This window comes from Miniopterus schreibersii, assembly GCF_964146895.1.
Source record: "Miniopterus schreibersii genome assembly, chromosome: 1".
In the NCBI taxonomy this organism is placed as follows: domain Eukaryota; kingdom Metazoa; phylum Chordata; class Mammalia; order Chiroptera; family Miniopteridae; genus Miniopterus; species Miniopterus schreibersii.
Genome location: NC_138101.1, coordinates 56,109,968 through 56,131,995, shown reverse-complemented (window position 1 = coordinate 56,131,995; position 22,028 = coordinate 56,109,968). Strand labels below are relative to the sequence as shown.

Sequence of the window (22,028 nt, the reverse complement as noted above, 5' to 3'; positions counted from 1 at the left end):
ACTTTTTGGGAGCTCTGTCATAACATTATTAAGCCATTTCAATGGTGTTATTTTACTTTATAGCAGTTAATAAGCCTGAGAAAGTTTTAATATAATGAATCTTGTTGGGTGACCAAATTACTTTGTGATATTTTCCTGCATTATTATTTGTACAATTGAACCAATATTTTAAATTGCTGAAAATTAAAACTTCCATCTGTATTGGTAATAGTCAGAAAAGTTAAGGATAATTTTTGTAGCCCAGCATCTTGGCAGTCATTCTGTAATGTTCACTGCCTTCTCTTTCTTCAAACGTTATCTTCCCTTGGCTTCATGGCGCCACGTTCTCGCACATTTTCCCTCTCTCTGCCTATTCCAAAGACTCTTATGTTCACTTATCCCCCCTCACTTAATAAGTGTTTCTCAAAACCTAGTCAGAGTGACTAAATATCTTCCGAATAAAATAAAAATCTAGTTGCAATAAACAGCTTTATAGTTTTTCTGGCCAAAACTCATACATTCATTAGTTAACTTCTTTATGCCTGAATTTTTACTTTGTAAAAGGACCCAGAGAATTTTAAGTTATCATACAAGAAATGCATACTCTTACACACAAATGAAGACAATTATATCAATTGTTTATGAAGAACAACATACTATTGCTTGTTTGGTTGTTATGCAATAAATTCTTAAAAAGTGAAAAGCAAATTATAGTTGGAAGTGATCTTTTCATTAATATACTTGTACCCCTCACTTCACAGGTATGGAAGCGAGTCTCAAAAATTTAACTGGAGCAAGCACACAAACCAAATTAAAAGCAGCACCAACATTAGACTAATTCTAATGCTTTTTATTGATAACGTGCATTTAGCAAGTAAAGTTTGTTAGCATAATAACTCTTAAAGATTTAATCTACTTTCTCTATAAAATAAATTTGTGTAATGCCTTTTTCTTTTCTTTACCCTTATTTTGACATATTTGCTAATCTGGGTTCAGAACTGGCAGGACCCCTCAGTAACACAAAGACAGAACATTGGGTTTGTGGGTTTACAATAAAGCAATATTTATAATTATTTTAATAAGAGGGATGATAATTGATCATTCCCTTTTTAAATAAAATACTGAAAGTAATTTCTTTCAATTAAATTCAATACGTAATTGAATCATTAAATAACTTGATCATAAAAAAGTGGTTTTGTTATTTTTCTTACCACCATCTTAAGACTTTTTCTTTTTTTTCTTTTCCATCTCTTGGAAACAACTTAGATCCTTTATTTTTCTGAATAATTTAATAACTTCAGAAATAATTTCAGTTCTGGCAATGATGGAATAGCTTTTATTGGATTAACCCAACAAATAATAAATATTATAAATTCTGAATCAAATTTTTGTAAAAATTAAAAGATCTGGAGGTTAACTAGAAGCAGGCAGAAACTGTAGGGTATTAAATCCTTAAAAATAGTAACTTCATGGAGTGAGATCCACTTTTGTATGGTTTATTCACTGTGGACCCACCTCAGTTTAGGTGACAAGAGGGAGCTAGAGCACAAGCAGAAAGTCATCATCTATTAGATTAACACGTTAGGGGAAGGAGTTTCAGGCATCCAGGGTAGCCAGAAATCAATAGGGTAATTGAAGAAAGAAGGGGACACCGAAGGAATGAGCCCTCAGATCTGTATATAAACTACCCTCAAAGCCTTGGCTGACTCCTATACTGAACATGCATAAGAATGACTAAAAAATTCAGTAGAAAGCAACATTCATAAAGCTAAAAGAGCTGAAGAACAAATTACAGTTGTTATCTAAGGGGAGATAATGATTAAATTTTGAGTCCTTCTAAATTAAAAGGGTTTAATGAAAACCATAGCCTTTCCAAAGAAACTCCAGAAGACTATGCTTAAGAATACAGGGATTGCCAACACCAAGGGATTTGCCCTAGGAACTAAGGTAAAATTAAAAAACCAAAACAAACACAACCTGCCTTAACAATGTGTAAAACCAAACATTCACAAATTCAAAGGAAACAGACAGTAATTTAACAGCCTGAGGAAACAAACATCAATCCTTTTCAAAGTATACATTTCTCAGAGACAATCTCAAATCTCAACACTGGATCAACCACAGTGTTCAGTTCCAATCAAATGTGAAGAAGCAGGAATATAAAGAGCTATGAAAGTGTGACCTATGAATGATAGAAAAAAAACAGTCAATATAAATTTATCATGAGATGGCAGAGATGTTGAAATTGTAACAGACAAGGACTTTAAAGCAGGCATTATAATAAAATATGATTAAAGACTTATAAGAAAAGGTGGTCAGAATAAGTAAAAAGATGGGGAGTCTCAGCAGAGAAATGGAAATTATTTTTTAAAAACTTAAATTCTAGAACTAAAAAATAAGCTATTTAGAATAAAAATGTCACTGAATGGACTTAACAGAAAATTGGAGATTGCAAAGAAAGAATCAATAAACCTGAAAGCAGATCAAGGTAAATTATCCCATCTAAAAGAGAATAAAAATATTTTAATAAAATAAATAAGACCTCAGTGACTTAGATACATTAAGAGGTATAAATTAAACATTCTGTAAGCTCAACTTAAGAGGAGAAAAGGCAGTAGAAAAAATATTTGTAGAAATAATTGTCAACATTTGCTAAATTTTGTGGAATATATACCAGAGGCTCGGTGAGCTCTTAGCAGGACTAAATACAATGAAAATCACATTTAGACACATCATAGTTAAACATCAAAAGTAAAAAGAGACTGTATATTTACACAAAAAAATACCACTAGGCCTTAAAAAAGGAAATCTTACTCTTTGCTACAGCATGGATGAACCTGGAGAGCATTATGCTAAGTGAAATAAGTCAGTCAGAGAAAGATAAGTGCCATATGATTGCACTCATATGTGGAATCTAATGAACAAAATGAACTAACAAGCAAAATACAGACAGACTCACAGATGGAGAATAGGCTGACAGCTGTGAGAAGGTGCTGATGGGAAGGGGGATTGAGAAAAAAAAAAAAAGAGAGAAAAATACTCATGGACACAGACAACAGTGTGGTGATTGCAGGAGGGGGCTTGGGGGATAAATGGTGATGGATGGAGACTTAACTTGGGATGTTACACATATAATACAGTGTACAGATGATGTGTGGTAGAAATGTACACCTGAACCTATGTAAATCTGTTAACCAGTGTCACCCCAATAAATTCAATAAAAAGAAAAAAAATAAAGATTTTAAAAAAAGGAAAAGATAGTTGTATAAAAGGCACTGCCTCACACACCCACACACAAAACAAAAACAACCCCCAAAACAAAAGTATAAATCAGGGGTGGGGAAATTTTTTCTGTCAAGGGCCATTTGGATATTTATAACATTATTCCCAGGCCATACAAAATTATCAGCTTAAAAGTTAGCCTGCTGTATTTGGTTAAACATTTAATTGAATTGATTGAATTTCAAGTCCAACTTGCATTTGCGTTGGCAGGGCCAGGCCAAATGATTTCTCGGTCCATATGGGTGGACGTTCCCCACCCCGGGTGTAAATAATGGTCAACTTCTCATCAGAATCAACATTGAGCAAAAGACAATACAGTGGTATGTTTAAAGTGATGAACATTAAAAAATAAAGATTCATGTGTGGTGATGGACTTACTATAGTGATCATATTTCAATATATACACATATGAAACCATTATGTTATGCACCTGTAACTAATATATGTCAATTATATTTCAATTTTTAAAAATTTATTATTGCATAAAAAATTGTTGAATGATAAGTTTATTTTGATTTTTAAAATAAAAGGTTGCTCTTGATATAAAATCACCGGCCTTGATTTTAGAGATAAGACTTTACTCACAATTCCCCTCTAGACAATTTAAGTATCTGAACAAGAGTATATTTTGATAATAAGCGACTATCTTCTGAGACTCCCAGTGCTCTTGTTAAATGTTATTCAAAACCTGAAATGTCCCTATTTGAAAACACTAAGACTAAAAGTATCTAAAAAACACACACCTGTCAACTTGGAGTTTGATGCATACTACTAATACTATTCAAAAATGAAGGCACACAAAAACATTTTAAGGTAAGCAAAAGCTGAGAGGACATGCCCCTCCTAGGACCGCACTTCAGGCTCCTCTAAAGGAAGTCTTCAGGTTGAAGTTAGTGATACCGGGGAGGAGCACACATATGTAGGCAGGAACAAAGCGCCCCAGAGACAGCAGAGGAGCGGCCTGAAACTGGAAACTGTCTTCAGTTCCCTATTTGTACCTTTGAAAGACAACTGATTGTTTAAATAAAAAACTGTGGCATTTTACTGCGGAGTTCACGAAATATAAATGTGTGACAACAATAGCACAAAGGGTAAGGTGGGTGTAAACTGAATTACATTGCTTCAAGTTTATTACTTTTTAAATCTGAAGTGGTATAATATTAACCTAGATAGAATGTGATAAGTTAAGAAGGCACATTTTATTCTTTAGATTAACCACAGACAAATAAAACTACAAAGAAATACAGCTAAAAAGCCAAAAGAGAAAATAAAATCAAACACTAAAAACATTCAATGAACCCAAAGGAATGCAAGAAAAGAAGGGACACAGGAAAAAGGACACATATAAATCAAATAGTAAATTATAGACCTAAACCTGACTATTAACAATTAACCAGGGAGACATAATAATTAAAAATGTGTATGAACTAATAAAAGAGCTTCAAAAAATAAAGCAGACCTACAGAAATACAGATTAAGAAATGAAAAAGTTTAAACACCTCTCTGAGAATTAAAAGACCAAGGATAAAAATATAAGTAAAAATAGATTTACCTTATTTATATATCCTAAAAGTAAAAATGATTAGTTCCTAACTGATCAGGTTTTTATTTATTTATTACAAATAATACTGTGTTTTTAAAAGAAATCAATGACATGAATTGTGTTTGTAGACTTCATCATGTACTGTATACTGACAAAATGTCTGGAGTATAAATTTGGCAAGGTGAGTCTTTGTTCTAGGCACTTTTCTATCATAGGAAACATTCTAAAATCTAGCTTTACTTTGTCATTAATTTTCCTTCCAACAAAATTCATAAAATAGTATTGGCTAAGACTTTGGCCTCCAACACCACCACTTAATGCTTTGCCTTGCATTTATTTTGTATTAAATTAGCTTCCAGGGGTTATATTTCAACCTTTAGATACATGAAACATCAATAAATAATTAAATGCTTACCTTAAAGACTAGTTCTCCTACCAAGCCATTCCATGTCCCATCTTCCTGTGGGCTTCCATACTTGTGATCCGGTGCAACATAAATTTCATAGTTAAAACCCAGGTAGTTAGATAAGGCATCCAAAACATCAATGGAGAAGCCCTGGTATTTCTTCGGCTTACCCAGGACATTTTCAGAGACCATTACAAAAGGTTCTTCCTATAGGGAAAGAAGAGAAATCCTCGATATCAATCTATATTGTTCCTTAAAAGCAAAGATTAATTCTTCAAAGAGTTTTACTTACAGTCTAAAAATTGCTTGTGCACTTTGAGAGAATTAACTTAGAAATATAATTTGTGTGTTGTTCACATAACTTGTGTGTTGTTAATGCAGCCTATTATTGAACAGTTTTTAATCACCCAATTTCGTGTCAGCTCTCATTTAATTACAGATGCATCGCTTAACGACAGGCATACGTTCTGAGACATGTGTCCTTGAGTGATTTTGCCATTGTTCAAACATCATAAAGTACACTTACACAAACCTAGACGTTATAGCCTATTACACACCTAGGCTGTAGGTCTAGCCTATTGCTCCTCGGTTATAAGCCTGCACAGTATGCTACTGTACAAAACAACACAAAATTAAATCAAGCACAAGAGAAAATGATGCAATCAACACACTTAGTAAATACAAGATGTATGAAGCTGCTGCAGATATAACCTGGCATACTGTTTGACAGCAAATATTTATTTTATGTAAGTACATAGAGTACACCATAAAATAATGATAAAAAGTATATTACAGTAAGTGCATAGACAAGTAGCATAGCTGTTTATTATCATTATCAAGAATTATGGACTTCACCTAATTGTAGGTGCTACACTCTCAGACAACTGTCAGCACAGTAGGCTTGTTTACACCAGCGTCGCCACAAACATGTGAGGAATGTCTTGCACTAGGACGTTTTCCACGGTTACTAGACAATAGGGATTTTTCAGCTCCATTATAATTTTATGGTACCACGGTTGTATGTGCAGTCCATTGTTGACTGAAACATTGTCATGCAGGCATGACTGTACTAACGTAAAAAATTAGGTGAAAATGACTACGAAACTTCAGGGGCCATGATGCATTCGCCTTGCCATCTCAGGATCAATCTAAGATTCATCCATAATAAAATCATATTAAGGAAACCATAAATTGATTGTATCTATTCTCAGGCATTTATTATCTATATATGTCAAAAATATGTATAATAATAATTTAACAGATATAATCTACATAAAACTTTTTGAAAAGATAAAAAATTCTAAGAACATATAATTTAGCTAAAATTTAAAAGATCACATTTCCTGGGCATTGTTTTGCTAAGTCAGTTTGAAATTTGGATATAAAGACACATTTCATTGCATAAAATATTTTCCTTACTATTGCTATAAAAAATTCACTTATCTTTTTGGTAATTGTGTACTTTATAAATTGAGCCAATTGATTTCTGCTTTCAACTCTTTACATTTTTCTTTTAATCCTCACTCGAGGATATTTTTTCCGTTGGTTTTCAGAGAGAGTGGAAGGAAGAGAGAAACATGGATGTGAGAGAGACACATCGATTGATTGGTTGCCTCCCACTCACGCCCCACCGGGGACTGAGCCTGCAACTGGAATCAAACCCGAGACCCTTCAGTCCTTGGGCCGACACTCTAACCGCTGAGCCGAACCAGCCAGGGCCCATTTTACATTTGTTGTCCCTTTATAGGTAACAAATACGCCCCTTTCACTTTTTAGAACACCTGGTGTTAAGAGAGTTTTGGAGTTGGAAACATGCTGGCAGACTATTGAAAATTAGATAAAATAATCTATTCTTTAATTTCCTAAACTTGTTCAGAGATCTTTCTGCAACAATAATATTTACAAATAAACATTTATAGTGTATATAGTCCATCTAGCCCTCTGAGCAGGTTAAAGTCTATCCTGAGTCTAAGTAAAAATACCCCAAGTTTTTATCTGTGGATCGTTTTCTTTAGGGACTCACAAAAAAGCCTTCAATGAGTTGTAAAATAATATTTGCTTTTGGCTTTTACTCAAACATTAAGCAAATGCCTTATAAAACGACTGCATCTATTATAGGAATTTTGCTCACCACAACATTCAGTTCCCCCTAAAACTTACCATGAGATAAATTTCTGAATTGTTCTGAGCCAACAGAACTTCATTTTGTTTTAGTAATGCCTTTTTATTTATTTATTTTTTATTGTTCAAAATATTATAGATGTCCCTCTTTTCCCCCATTGACCCCTTCCACACTGCATCAACTCCCCACCCCAGGCCCTCACCACACTATTGTCTGTGTCCATGGGTTGTGCATATATGCATACACATTCTTTGGTTAATCTCTCTCCACCCCCCCACCCCCCACCCCACCTTCCCTCTGAGATTTGTCAGTCTGTTCCATGCTTCTATGTCACTGATTCTATTTTGTTCATCAGTTTATTCTGTTCTTTAGATTCCACATATAAGTGAGATCATGTGAAATTTGTTTTTCTCTGCCTGCTTATTTCACTTAGCTTTTTTAAATAATGAAATAATGTAACTAATGATTTCAGAATCCCTTTTCACTTTGGATACCCAGAAGATGAGTTCTAAGTTTGATGCTCATCTACAACTATGTTGGTGTTATGATATTTGTAAGGCTTTGAAAATCTTGATTTTCTAAACAATGTTTGATGTTTTCTTTTCTAAAAAATTGGTCTTGTTTAACTGTTTATATCTTATCTTTGTGCAAAAAAAATCAGGAAATGAATAGTTAGATAAAGGAGGTGACTGCTATTTGTTCCCTGGCAGCTGTTCTTCCTTCTTCACTAATTATACTTTTTAAGAAATTTTAGCACTACTAAGAATAAATGTCCACAGTCTCCTTTTAGACAATAAAGGTGAGAGACCATGTGACTAATTCTGGACAATTCGATATAAGCAGGGTGCTTTGTGCAACTTCCTTGTGTCTTTTACACTTCTCTTTAGTGATCTTAGACCACATACAGTACAAAAACAAGACAAAAGTGTATGTACTTGACACTTTAAATGCTATAACAGAACGACTAACTTTCTAGGGTTCTAGAATGTAAGAAAATTTTTACTATCTTTTTTTGTTGTAGTTAAGCCCCTGATATTTTTTCCTATCATAATAGTATTTGATGCTAAGGAACATTGATAGATAAATAGATAAGAGGTTTTGAGAATAAATGAAAATTTTTAATAATACTGACTTGTTTAATCTAAATGGTATCAAAAGAGTGAAAAGTAAAAATTTAATCAATCCCTTAATTTTATGTGTAAAATTCAGAACAACTTGATGATTCCAAATATTTTATATATTCTCTATATTTTAAAATGCATAATAAACTTCAAGATAATTGGCAGAATTTGCTACTGTTCATTTTGTTGTTTGGACAAAATATAGAACTAGCCAATGATTATACTTTGCAAAAATACTCTAATGTAGGTCATGAGGTCAATAGACTCAGAATGGATTAAAGAAATTACAATATAGAGATCATATTCAGAGAGCATGTAGATATAATCAGAAAATTCTAGAATTATTGGACACTGATTGTTTACATTATATTACAGATGCTGCCAATAGAGAGTGTACTTGTTTTCTTCTACACATCTCATTCATTTCTATATTTTGAACTTCTACTCATTGACAAACCAATGGAAAGATGATCCATGGAAGATCTTATTTGAATGGTAACTCTACAAAAATTTTTGGACCATATGTATGCTTTTTTTACCCATGGCCTTCAAAATCTAATAAATCTCTTAAGTTTAGCAGCAATTTAATCATCAGGAACCTGAATAACACTCTTTAACATGACACAAACAATTAAGACTATCAATTAACTGTACTGCAAAGCTAAATGATCTACATGGCAGAAATAATATCTGAATGTATGCTTTGATATAAACTATTAGTGACCCTTTTTTGTTTTCCTTTATATTTCTTTAGACAAATTGTTTAATATGTTAAATTATATTAGATTTTAATATGCTAAATTTTTTCTAAAAATATTTTTAATTTCAACTTATAAGTAAATCCCTAGGCAAAAGATCCCTTTCAGAGGTCTGTTGTCAAAATCTGGTCAACCAACATCAGCTAGAATTGACTAAAGGTACAGAATAGAAATGGTTATACTAAGAGTTCTTTTAAAGAGGGTCAATGATTTATTAATGAACATACTTTTAAAATTTTATGCTAAAAAATAAACCCTTATTACATCCCGTAACTTTTTCTAGGTTAATGTATTTAAGCTTTGTTTTAAAGCTCTATTATAGATTTGGATCACTATTCATAAATCCTACCTCAGACAAATTGTGCTTTATGAGAATAAGCTGCCAATATACTGAACAGGTAAACATAGCAACTGAAGTGAAATTAGATTGAAGATTTGGAATCCATAATAGAAAAGACACTTGTTTCTTTTCTAAGGCGACAATACTGAGCTTGGTTTAATCATTTTTATCTATGCATCTATTTCCAAAATTTATTCACTCAATGACTCATCCATTTATGTGCATTGAGCAGCTACTGAATATAGTAAAGATATGGTAAAAAGTCATGAGTGCCACTTCAAAATAATTTTAACCTAGTACTGGGAAAAGTCATGTACTCAAAGCATATAAAGCTAAACAAAAGCAATGCACAACCTAACTGGGACAAACACAACACCAGAAAAATAAAATGCCCTTTAAAAGAAAAAGAAAATCACCATTTTGGGGATTACTGACTTTGTACTATTTTAACAAATAAGAAAAACTAGAAAAAAAGTCTCAACTAAAGTTCACACAGCAAGTTACAGAAGAGGACGGCATCATAATTACCTTAATTCAACTTTATCCCCTGGGTACTCAAATTTTTCAACCTATGAATTAAAATCTAGGGTAACATAACTGGTCTCAAATTTTAATGCAATTTAAGGTGATGTGAGACTGGTAGGGACTCCAGATGCCTGACAGAAAAAAACAACACAATCCTCTCTGAAAGAAAGTATCTTCATTTTAGATCATTCATTATTCCTTTAAATAATTGTTTGTACAATGTTCAAAGCAAAGCCAAAGGTATCATATAAAAGGAAATTACATTTCATATAGAGAACCAGCCGAAATAATATCCAACAGAAACATCTTTGAGAACTCAGTAAAATTTTCAGAGGCATATTATAAACATGTTTACTATGTTTAAAGGCAATTTTTTTAATTGGCAGGAAATTGGAATATAGGAAGTGTCATTGCAGAGTTTAAAATAAAAGTAAACAGACATTTGAGAATTAGAAAAGACAAAGATCAAAGGTAACAACTTAATGACTGAGTTTGTCAGCAGATTAGAAACAGCTGGAGAAAGAATTAGTGACCTGTTATAAGTCAGAATTAATACCCAGGGTACAAAGGAATAAATAGAAAATCCCAAGCAGAGTAAAGAGATGAGAAGCAGAATGAGAGGTAGTCTGATAATTAAGGATACGGAGAGAAACATGCTCAAGGATAGACAGCTCCTGTAGTAATGAAAATATTATATTTTTGTTCTGTTTGATTATGTGGATGTTTATTATTCATTGATATGGGAATTAACTACAAAACCTCCAATAAAAGCGTAATGGTTTAAGCTTTTATTTTCTGTACGGGTGTTACATTGCAATATAAACAAAAATAAAGATAAAGTATGTTAACTAGGACCAGATAATGGAGGACATTGAAGCCATATGAAGATTTCTGTCTTATTTGGCAGGGAACTGGAGCTTTATGAAAGGGAAATAGCATAATTAGATAGTAATTCTGAGTGCAGAGTATAGAATGAATTGTGGCAGAATCGAGGACTAGGGATCCTTTGCACAAATAGCATTGCTGCCAGGCGATTCAAAGTGTATGTAGATGGCTTTGAGTCTTCTATTATAGGTCCAGAGAGGGAATAATAAAATGCTGCCTTTAAAATTCATTTTCTGGCAGTTAGTTTCAAAGAGTATTAATAGGACTGAGTTTAAGCTGGTGAAAACCTGTCTGCTATTAAATGAAAACAAATGGCAGATTTTGATTTGCCGATCATTTGGATGACAAATTCTCTAAGCACAATCCTGAGCAACTGGAATAAATGAAGCTTTCACAGAATGCCTGTAGTTTATCAATCTAAGTGCATTAGCATGAGGATCTGTAGACCTGCTTGTAGAAGAGTGTTTCAGTGGTTGATAATTTTCATATTATCAAAGATTTATTCACATCACTTGTTGGGTTATTAGATAATAACTTCATAATTCTGAATTTGTACTCAGCCATCTAAAAAATCTCATGCTAATTGCTATGTGATTTACAACACTGTTTGCAACTTGCAGGTTTTGCAGTTAATTCCCATATTTTAATAACTATGCAATATTGCGTGCTAGTGACAGAGCTTGAAGAAAAGCATCTGAAGTTTTAGATAGGTACAGGAGACAAGCTCTACTGCCAAGGCTTTACTAAGAGCCGTTAAGAGGTTTTAATATGCACAGCTTCACAGAATGCCAGAGAGCTAAAGCTGGGAATGAGTCATTGGAAATTCCTCACAATTCTGCTCACACAAGCAACTCAAACACACTGAAAGAGAATGAGAATATTTCTTAATAGCCTGTTTAAATTTCCCCTCCCCCCAAACATGTTCTTGACTGAGGCAAACAAGAGTTGTCTTTATGCAGAGTATAAGCTTATATTTTTGCTAAGGGATGACACATTCCACTTTGATACATGCAGAATTAATGATCACCATTCTCTGAAAAAAATCTCATTACCTTTTATAGACCATACATGAATATTAGAAATCTCTATAAGGTAAAAAAAGGTGAAAAGTATGAAATTTGTTATTAAGAAGGTATGAAGATACTAGGATAGGAAAACAAACATGAGGAAAATCTGGAGAGGAATAAAGGATCTCAGTGTAGTAAAGGAAAAGAATAATATCTGAGTTGCATGGAGAGAAGAGCAAGTCACAGGGATAGGAAATGAAAATATTTGTCAATGAGGTTTTGCAGGATCACATGGAGGAGCAAATGTTTAGAAAGCATTGCACTGAACCTATTTTTTAAAATGCAATGCTTTCAGACAATGAGATTCAAATTATAAATGACAGAAGTAAATAGGAAGTCATTCTAACTCCCTAAAAGAAACCATGTCTTACATATTATTTCTGATTTCTGTTTTGTAAGCAATTATTTAAATGAATAAAATACTTTAAATTGAACATAAAACGTTTGCTATTAGTAAGGAAGGTAAATGTTCGATTTTATACATTGTTTTCAAATCATGAAATGGTCACATTTTAGTATCTTTGAGGTTAAATATGGAGAGTGGCAAAACAAAACAAAAGATGTTCATTTTGTTATCATGATAATCTGAAAGAAATATAGGCTGCTGTAACTGAGAATAAATGGTTATCAAGGACAACAGGCAATCACAACAACCCTAAGTATATTCTCATTTATTGGTTTTCTTTTTCCTAGTATGCTTTTGAAAACTCATTTTAGGAGGCTAAGATTTTATGGACCGCATGATTACTATACACAAATGTAGAAATACCAGACTCTCAGTCTACTTTCTGAATACGAGTAGTGCTGGATAATAATTTTTGTTGGTTTATTTGGTCCAAGACTTGATTATTTTGCTAAATTTAACACCTAAGTGAATCTTACAAATGCATAGCCACATGTAAACGTCAATTCTATTCCATAAGTGTTGTGGACACAGAGTTGTTTGTAAGGGCAAATATCTCAAGAAAAACTATCAAGGATGTTTTAAGATAGAGCATATTAGAGCTGTAAGGAGTGACTGGCTGTACCAAATGTCAGAAGTCTACAAACTATTTAACTGAAGAACACAGTAACATTTGACTTCAGAATGATGATGATGTTTACAAACTCTCTGGTCAATAGTCATATTCCTGTTACAGTACTGTCAAGAACAGCAATAAATGTCAGTGTCGGCTTACAAGGCTTAGTCTCTGTTAGGATATAAAAGCATTTAATAAATATAAACTAAAGCTAATTAAATATCAGAATATAGTAAAAGGCCATATAAAATTAAACTTAGAATATTTATGACTAGTGTATTTCTATCCAAAATAATATTCCTTACAGAAAAGTAGCAGAACTTCTGATATTTATTCAGTCACTTAAAAGAGTGTTAGCATCAGGCACACAGTAAGTATACAGTAGTGAACACAGCAAACAACAAATGTATCTTTATCCTTCTAGACCTACATTCTAATGGGAGCGATAGACAATACACAAAATATGTTTATATATGTTACACCTGATGGTGATAAGTACTGTGGAGGATAATTAAACAAATGAGAACAAAGAGCTCGTGAGACAGGGTTGTACCTTCAATTAGGAAGGGGTTCTATAGAAAGAGCACTCCAGATTGAAGACAGAGCAAGTACAAATGTGTCAGGTAGGAGTTTCTTTGACATGTTTAAGAGGCAGAAGGGCCACTCGCATGGCAGGAACTGAGGGAGCTAGGTTCAGAAAGGAAATATCTGAGAGAGAGATAAAGGGTGTATGTCAGGTGGAGCTTTAAGCCACTTTGATGACTTTGGCTGTTTATTCAACTGAGATGGACAACTGTATGGCCTCTGAGCAAAGGGGGGATACGCTCTGATATATTTATCGGTTTACTACACAGTTGACAGTTACTATTGACAATAGACTGGAGGGGGAGAGATTGAAGCTAGGAGATCAATCAAAAGTCCTTTGCAACAAACCAGAAGTGACTTAGTAGTAAGATGGATTCGATGAGAAGTCATCAAATTCTCGGTATGTTTTGAAGGCAGAAGCAAACAGTGAGGGAGAAGTATTCATTTTTGTTCTCTTGACACACCTTTGGGAAATACAACTTAAAATAAGATGAGTTATTTTATTTATTGCTCATCAGATTAGCAAGGATAAAAAAATGTTTATCAGCAAGCATGTAAAGAAGTAGGCTTTCTTATATACACTTCAACTTTTCAAAAAAAAAAAAAAAACAAAACCCCACAAAGTTCACAGTAGGAAAGCAAATACCTTCAAATTTTCATTCTTTTTTTCCTTTGGTAACTTTACATCTAAGGAAGTAATTAGAAATGAGCACAAGTATGTGTCTAAAAGAATGTTCACTGCAACTACTCTAGTGAAAACTTGAAAACAAACTCAATGCCCAATAATTAGGGATTGCTTTTATTTAAAAAGCGTGTCTGTATGATAAGACTATTACAAGCACATTCAGTTGTCAACCTCAGTGTCTTAATGCCCTGATGCACAATCATCTGCTCAAAATTGGGCTACAGGTACTTTTTAAAAACAAAGAATGACATTTTAAAGTTTGGGATTGGTTTGATTTTGTCTTATAGAGAGATTAAAAGTATCATTGTAAAAATGTAACTTTCATTTGCATTCCAACGTATTTCAAACAATGAGAAATAAAAACGCTGAGTTTTGGGTGGCATGCTGGGAATTATATACTACCTTGAATAAATTAATGGAAGTTTGAAGCAACTATAAAGATAATTCATTAACTAAACAACAATTACTGATCACATCTGTTTTGCAAAAAAATATTCATTTACATTAAAATATTTATGTGGATATTGCTAACCAGGAAGAAAATGTACAAAACTTTCCATGAGTGTGTGGATGTATTAGTCAGTTAAGCCTCCTATAATAAATTACCACACTTAAACAAGAAACATTATTTTTCACAGTTCTGGAGGCTAGAAAGTCCATGACCAACGTGCTGGCAGACCCATTACCTGATGAGTTTGCTTCCTTTTCTCACATGGGAGAGAGCAGAGAGATCACCTTTCTTAAGTCTTTTCTTATGAAGGCACTAATCTCACTCATGAGGGCTCCATCCTCATGAACTACTTACTTTCCAAGGTCCCACCTCCAAATACCATCACACTGGGGATTAGAATTTAACACATGAATTTTGAAGGGGACACAAATATTTAGTCCATAGCAGTGTGCATGCTTACAAATTGAAAAGTAATAACAGCAATAACAATGGCAGCAAACATTCATGTCGGACTTACTGTGTGCTGGGCGCTTTCTGATACCTTTTGTATATTTATGCCTCATAGTCCTATGAGTTTATAACCATAATTATCTCCATTTTTATGGACAAGGTAATTTGGTTTTGTTTAACTAGTAAGTGACAGATGCTAAAATATTTGTAAGTTGCTGATAGAGGAATCATGGATGATTTTGCTGTTCTTATTTTCCACATTTTCTAAGTTTTTGCCAGTGGAATACATAATACTTGTTTCAACACTTGTCAGATAAATGAGTCTGAAGCATGAGGGAAGATGGAAATAAAAATTTGTTTATAATTTTCAAGAAAGTAAATTCAGTCACTCGTGGATAAAGTATAGAAAGAGTCAGAATGAAATTCTGGAAAAGGAGATTCCAGTGAGGGGGGCAGAAGAAATAGAGGGCAGAAGAGAGTCAGAGGAAGGTGATGTAGGAAGATGCAGGAAAAACAGGATTTCAAAGCGGAGTAACTATCCTGTGCACTGGAAAGGAATCTAATATTGAATGTCAACTGGAATTGAAAAAACAAATAAAAGTAAATTAAAAAAGAAGTTGCTGAGGGATTCGATGCAGAGAGAAGTCCAGAGAGATAGGGCCTGAAGGCATCCATTTCATTTGTCTCAAGTAGGAGATCATGAAGACCTTTAGAAAAGCAGTTTCTTTGGAGAAGTCAAAACAGAAGCCCGTAGTTGGAAGACAAAAATTAAATAATAAAGGGGAGACAGAACTGAAATCTGAGACACTTGCATGGGAAAACAATAGTAGAATTAAGAGAATGTAAAGATGAGGACAGGCATCATGTAGATTTTTTGTTGTTATTTTTCATTTGCTTCCTTCCTTAGCCTGAAAATATGCTCTGGGTAAAAAAAAACATTTTTTCAGGGTCAAAGAATTTTTTTTGGTATGTTTTTGTTTTTTTGGTTTTTTTTACCCAGCTCCAGGCCCAGAAAAGCAGCAAAACCAGACAAGTGGTGCCATGGCTGCCTCAGAACCAACTACATTGACTATTGACCCCTTGCCCTGGCACTGATCAATCAGTGGAGACCACAACCCTGAAAAAACACACCTGGAAAGCTAATCAATATTCTATTGAGACACTCCCCTGAAACCTCACCTAAGATTTTCACCTGCAAGAAAGAGATAAGTAGGCTCAGGACAAAGAACCCAGTGTGTGCTCCACATGGGGAAGCACACCAGCACCATCTCCTTCCCCCTTCTTCCCTCCAACGGGATCCCATGAGACTTGCAACCAGGGGAGCAACGGGCAGTGGCAGCTCATCCTGAGCTTACCCCCTGAACCTGTCTCCAAGGCCCCTTTGTCTCTCTCTGACTTCCCAGGGAGCCAAAGCAGCCCAGCCTAGGCTCTCCTGTTACTTCTATGCTCTTCCTCGTTTCACTGTCCTAACCATATTTTTGCTGCGGCCAATAAATTCTTGCTTTCTTTTCTATGCTTTGTCTCTTGATTGAAATATTTCCCTCAAGAAGACAAGAACCGAGGTCTTCTCATTGTCACCCCGGTAACACCTTCCATACTTTCTTATAAAAGCCAATATTACCCCCACCACTACCATTTTCTTAAGTTGGTGTATAAACCTTTACTTCTGGATATTCAGCTAGTTATTCATTACTGAGTGGCTTGTAAATAAACCTTGACTTTTCTCCTCTTAATCTATTATCAGTTAATTCATAGTCCCCCAATCAATCAAACCTGAGAGGGTAGAAAAATAGTTGTCTCCCAAAAGCCTCAAGTCTTTTTCCTGAACAAAGATACTCTCTTTCCTAAAAAGAGATCTGGAAAGAACAGGGTACACAATAATTTCACTAACCCCACCCTATACCCTTTGCAGAAAGTACACTCACTATTTCTGCTACTGGCTTGCCTGATCTAAGGTTTTAAGAATAAAGTGACAGATTTTCTATTTCTAGTGAGCTGAATGCTTTCTGAAGGATATAGCTTTTTATTTTTATTTTATTACGAAGCACAGTGGGAAACTTAAAAGAAAAGATCTCCTGCACTGAAGGCAGAAACACAAGAATAGAAAGCAGAAAGGTGCTGACATTTAAAAGCAAGAAACAAATCTGTGGGGACTTACAGATTGTAGAGAAGTCTGAACTTAAAGCTGCAAAGACAATATTCTGTGTTTCAAGAATTAATAAGCATATAAAAGTTACTAGAAGTGTTATTAAAATTAATAAGGTACATAAAAAGGACTTCTGTGCCAGCCTTATCAGGACCGTGGATATGGACTACAGTGTTTAATTAATTATAGGGACACATATTAAGGAATTAGAGGGAGGCTCTCACAATTTACTAGAAAACGTAAAGATGCCTGAAACTTTTTTCTGCGTTGCTATATTTTATTACATAATAAATTGGAATGTTTAGTCTAAAATGAACCCTAACACTTATCCCATGAGATCCTTCATTAGATGGAGTAAATGTCACTTAGGAGTGACAAAAAAAATGAGCACTGTTTTTATTTATTCTTGCATTCCTCAGCAGATACTCAAGGAGAGTTCCCAAAAGTAACATTACATTACATTAAAATGCATCTTTGTTCTTGGGGCTGATGACTAAAGGTCATTCTTAAAATTTTGAAAGGACTCATAAAACAAAGGTGAGATATTTTTCAAACTCTTTGTTCTTGATGGGTGACCCTTTTTTAGTCTCCTTGACTTAAAAAAAAAAAAAAAACAAAAAAAAAGACCCTGCTTTCAAATGCTAATCAGTTGCTTCTTTATCTCCCAGTAGACTCCAGACCATTCAGCCTCAATACTTCATTTTCTTGAGTGCTTTATTGACCATGGTCTTGAAGATTACATTTGGCTCAGAACTACATAGCAGCTTGTTATTTTTAATTGAACTGTGGAGTACATTACCCTACATAAGAATCGATGGAAAAAAATTAGTCTGAACATTTCATTTTCCTATTTCAAAAATCATGCCACTAGCAAAGGTTAAAAGTAAGAACAAAAAAATAAACAAAAAATCCTTCAAATTTACCAAAGTAAAAACCCCCGATAAATGTAAAGTTCATTTCCTCATGCTAACTTCCTTCATCTAGAAAACCCAAAATCCCTTGCTAAAAGATTTTAAACATGCAAGAATCACAAATTCAGTTTCCAGTATGATGGCCTTTTTGTTTTCAGGTTAAACTAACTGGCACACAGTTTACATGGAGATGCTGTGAAACAACACCTTGAAACCCCAACCTCTTTGTATTTCCACTGATCATTAAAAAACCCAAGGGGTGTATATTCTGAAAGAGTATGCATCTACCTTCCTTTTCTTGACCAACTTTTCCATTTCAGGGACCTCCGTGCAGTATGGTGGTTCTCTCCTTGACTGCTTCTGACCTCCCCAGAGGGAGCTGAACTTTAATAGCTGCTCATGTTCTAGAAGCTGACAGATGAGTAAACTACTCCCATGCTGGGTGCTTTCTGGAGGTATCTCTTCTCATTTCAGGCTGCCCTAGAGTCCCACTGAATGCTATGGATGGTGATTTGATAAATTGTCCCCTATTGGTCAAAATCTGTTACTGTGCCTTTGAAAGAATCCAAATCCCACGTGAGGCCTAGCTTCCTTATTGGTAAGGCTGCATCTGACTTGGGGGCTCTTGGAGAGAGACTTGGAAAGCATACAAGGCTTTCTCAAAATTTATTCCTTTGAAAACTGAAATCTAATTATTACATTTTAATTCAAACATTGTTTTTGCTTATTGATTGGGAAGATTTCTAAGACTACTACTGTGACTTTTTTTTTTTTTTTTTTTGTATCTGTTCACCCAGTGCTAATGTATGTTAGCTGTAAAATAGCAAGATATCAACATGCTCTTGGTTGTCAGAAGTGGCAGATGAATATGCATCTTCCTAATGAAAGCTGGACCTTTTGAGAGGTCAAGGCAATGTTTAAAACACTGAAATAGAAAGATGGTGGAAGTATTCTACTTTATATAAGTTGCTCACCTAAATATCTCCAAATTACTATTACATAATTAAAAGATAAATACATGTTTTTCATATATCCATTTAAATTCCTGGTATAATAAGTTCCCCCTAAATGAAACCTTGCTCTAGTCTCTACTTCATATGTGAGCTCTGGGAATTGATCTGCTTTCTATTATTCTTTGCCCGGTTTTGCCAAGTTTCTCTGTCTGTATGTATAATCGAGTTGTCAGTGGAGACCCCTATGCAAACTTCTATGAGTATTCTCCCAGATCACTTCCTCTTTTTCAGAACATGTACCAAAAATGCAAACCACCTTGCACTGGCCTTCCTAACCTTTGATCTCGAATTTCCCAACTCAGTAAGGTTGACAATCTCTGTTTTGAACCTATGTTCCTGTGCCTTCAGTATGGAGATTTCCAGCAGAGAGAAGTCTGGAGTGATCGTTGGCATCATTTAGTTGATTTCAACTTCTTAGGAGTCAAATTTCACCTGTTGACCCATATTGAAAGGGTTTCCTCCCCTCCATATTTTGCTTTTGGTTTACTCGTTGTTTATGGCAGAAATTTAGTCCAGTCCTTGTTACTCCCTCTGTCTGGCAGGGAGTCAGACAAACAAGGATATAATGCTCATCTTTATCACACTTGTAACTTGAAGAAGATATTTAGCTCCAGGACTCAGCCATGTCACAAAATGCAAATAATAATCTTGAGGGCTCCATGAAGATTGGAGATATTAAAACACCAAGAAAAAGATTTACCAGTGAGTGTGCCCTAAATCTTAGCTAGTGACATATCTGTAAGTTTTAAAGGTTTTTAATTTACTAATGTTTTCCTTTGTAACTCTAAAAAGTAAAATGTATATCAGAAGCATCTCTCTTGAACGAATGTTCATTAATGAGGAATTGTGTAGAACTGATTTTGTGGTGTTGTAACTATGCTAAAACTACTGCATTGGCAAAAGATAACTTAAAACTTCAAGCCCACCTTAACATTTGGTTTTCTTTCAGGTCCAGTGGTATAATGCTCTTCTGAAATTAAAGTATAATATAGTTCATATAACTGGTGGGAATATTGCAGAAGTTATTAAAGTCAGTGTAGACTTACTATTCCTACATCTTTGAATTTTCAAATAACTCTGTCAATATCTTCCTAAACTTCTAGAGACAAGTAGTAAACCTTTTTTTTTTTTAGAAGAAAATTTATCTCTAAAATATTTAGTCATTGTTTAGTCTAAAAATTCAGGTTTTAGCTTTTAAAAGGAAAAAAGCTGGGTCATGCAAGGTTACCTCAGTGTAATAGAGTTACTCGCAGGTGGGCATGACAGCTATCATCTTAAGAATTGGTGTGATGAGAAACAGTAAGAAATTGTCAAGCCATAGTCATGAATCAATTCTCATGAAGATTTTATCCAGTCAGCACTGAATAAATACATATCTCAGTTTTGCTGTAAATTGCATTGCTTGCATAGGCCAGTTCTCCTTAAGTGTATGTTTATAAAAATCACATTTACCCCTTTTTTCTCACATAAGATAGGTACCATCAGCAGATGGGACAACAAAATATATACACAATACAGAGCTATGTCTACTGATTACACTGTTTCAATAATAAAAATAAGAACTATTTTATCTAAACTTTAGGCTAGATCAAAATTGCAACTGGTATTTTAAACTTTTTGATGCATATTATCTAAATTGGGTAATAAGAACCTCATTTTCACAGACAAATTTCTAATTGAATTGTTTCTAAAGGAGCCTTTAAAAAGAATATCTTAAACATTGGCTGCTGCAATTTCCTGCATTTCAATTTCCTTTTCTTCAGGTGGTAATTCCAATTTACTTGTAGGATACTTTAATTTCTTGATACTTGCATATTTTTGCAAATATTCTTTACATTTCTGGATATTCCTTTTCTTTTATCTATGCCTTCATAATCTCTGCTCATCTTTCAAAACAAATTTGTGTCATCCTCTTAGTATATTCAGACATGTTCTACCATAACTGCAATCAACTTTAGAATATTACCCCCTAAAGAAATCCAGTTCCGATTGGCCACCATCTCCCAAGTCCCTAATCTCCCCCAGACTTAGATAATCACTAATCTCCTTTCTACCCCTATATATTTGCTATTCTTGATATTACATATAAAATGAAATCATTTGATTTATGATCTATTGTGACTGGCTTCATTCACTTAGCATGTTTTCAAGGTTCATCCATGTACCATGTTATCAGTGCTTCATTTCATTTTATTGCCAAATAGTATTCCATTTTATGGGTATATCACTTTTATTTATGAATTCATCAGTCAATAGACATTTAGGTTGTTTCCATTTTTTTCCCCGCTATTATCAATAAAGCTGCTATGAACATTTGTGTACAAGTTCTTGTATGGACATAAGTCTTCATTTCTTTTGGGAATATATCTAGAATGAAAATTCTGAGTCACATCGTAACTCTGTGTTTAACCATTTCAGGAACTGTTTTCTGAAGCAGCTGCACTATTTTACAATTCCACCAGAAATGGTAACACTTGTTATTATCTGTCCTTTTGATTCATAGCCATCCTAATGGGTGTAATGTGGTAGCCCACTGTGGTTTAGATTTGCATTTCCATGATGGCAAATGATGCTGAGAAGCTTTTTATTTGCTTAATGATGATTTATGTATGTTCTTTGAAAGGCTGTTCAGAACCTTTGCCCATTTTAAATTGGTTTATTTTTATACTTCATATTGAGTTGTTATAGTATTATTCTTTATATATATTAAATACAAGTTCCTTATTAGATATATGATTTG

At 34.0% G+C, this 22,028-nt stretch overlaps 1 protein-coding gene across 2 annotated transcripts in view; it reads right to left on the bottom strand.

The window, feature by feature from the left end:
* GRID2 (glutamate ionotropic receptor delta type subunit 2) overlaps window positions 1-22,028 on the bottom strand; it is a gene marked incomplete at its 3' end in the record, with an annotated part of 1,219,813 nt that overhangs the window by 311,617 nt on the left and 886,168 nt on the right. For both annotated transcript variants that reach the window (XM_081131278.1, XM_081131277.1), the window contains exon 10: window positions 5,220-5,417. In XM_081131278.1, the coding sequence (XP_080987404.1) occupies window positions 5,220-5,417 (198 nt within the window). The remainder of the gene's footprint in view (window positions 1-5,219; window positions 5,418-22,028) is intronic.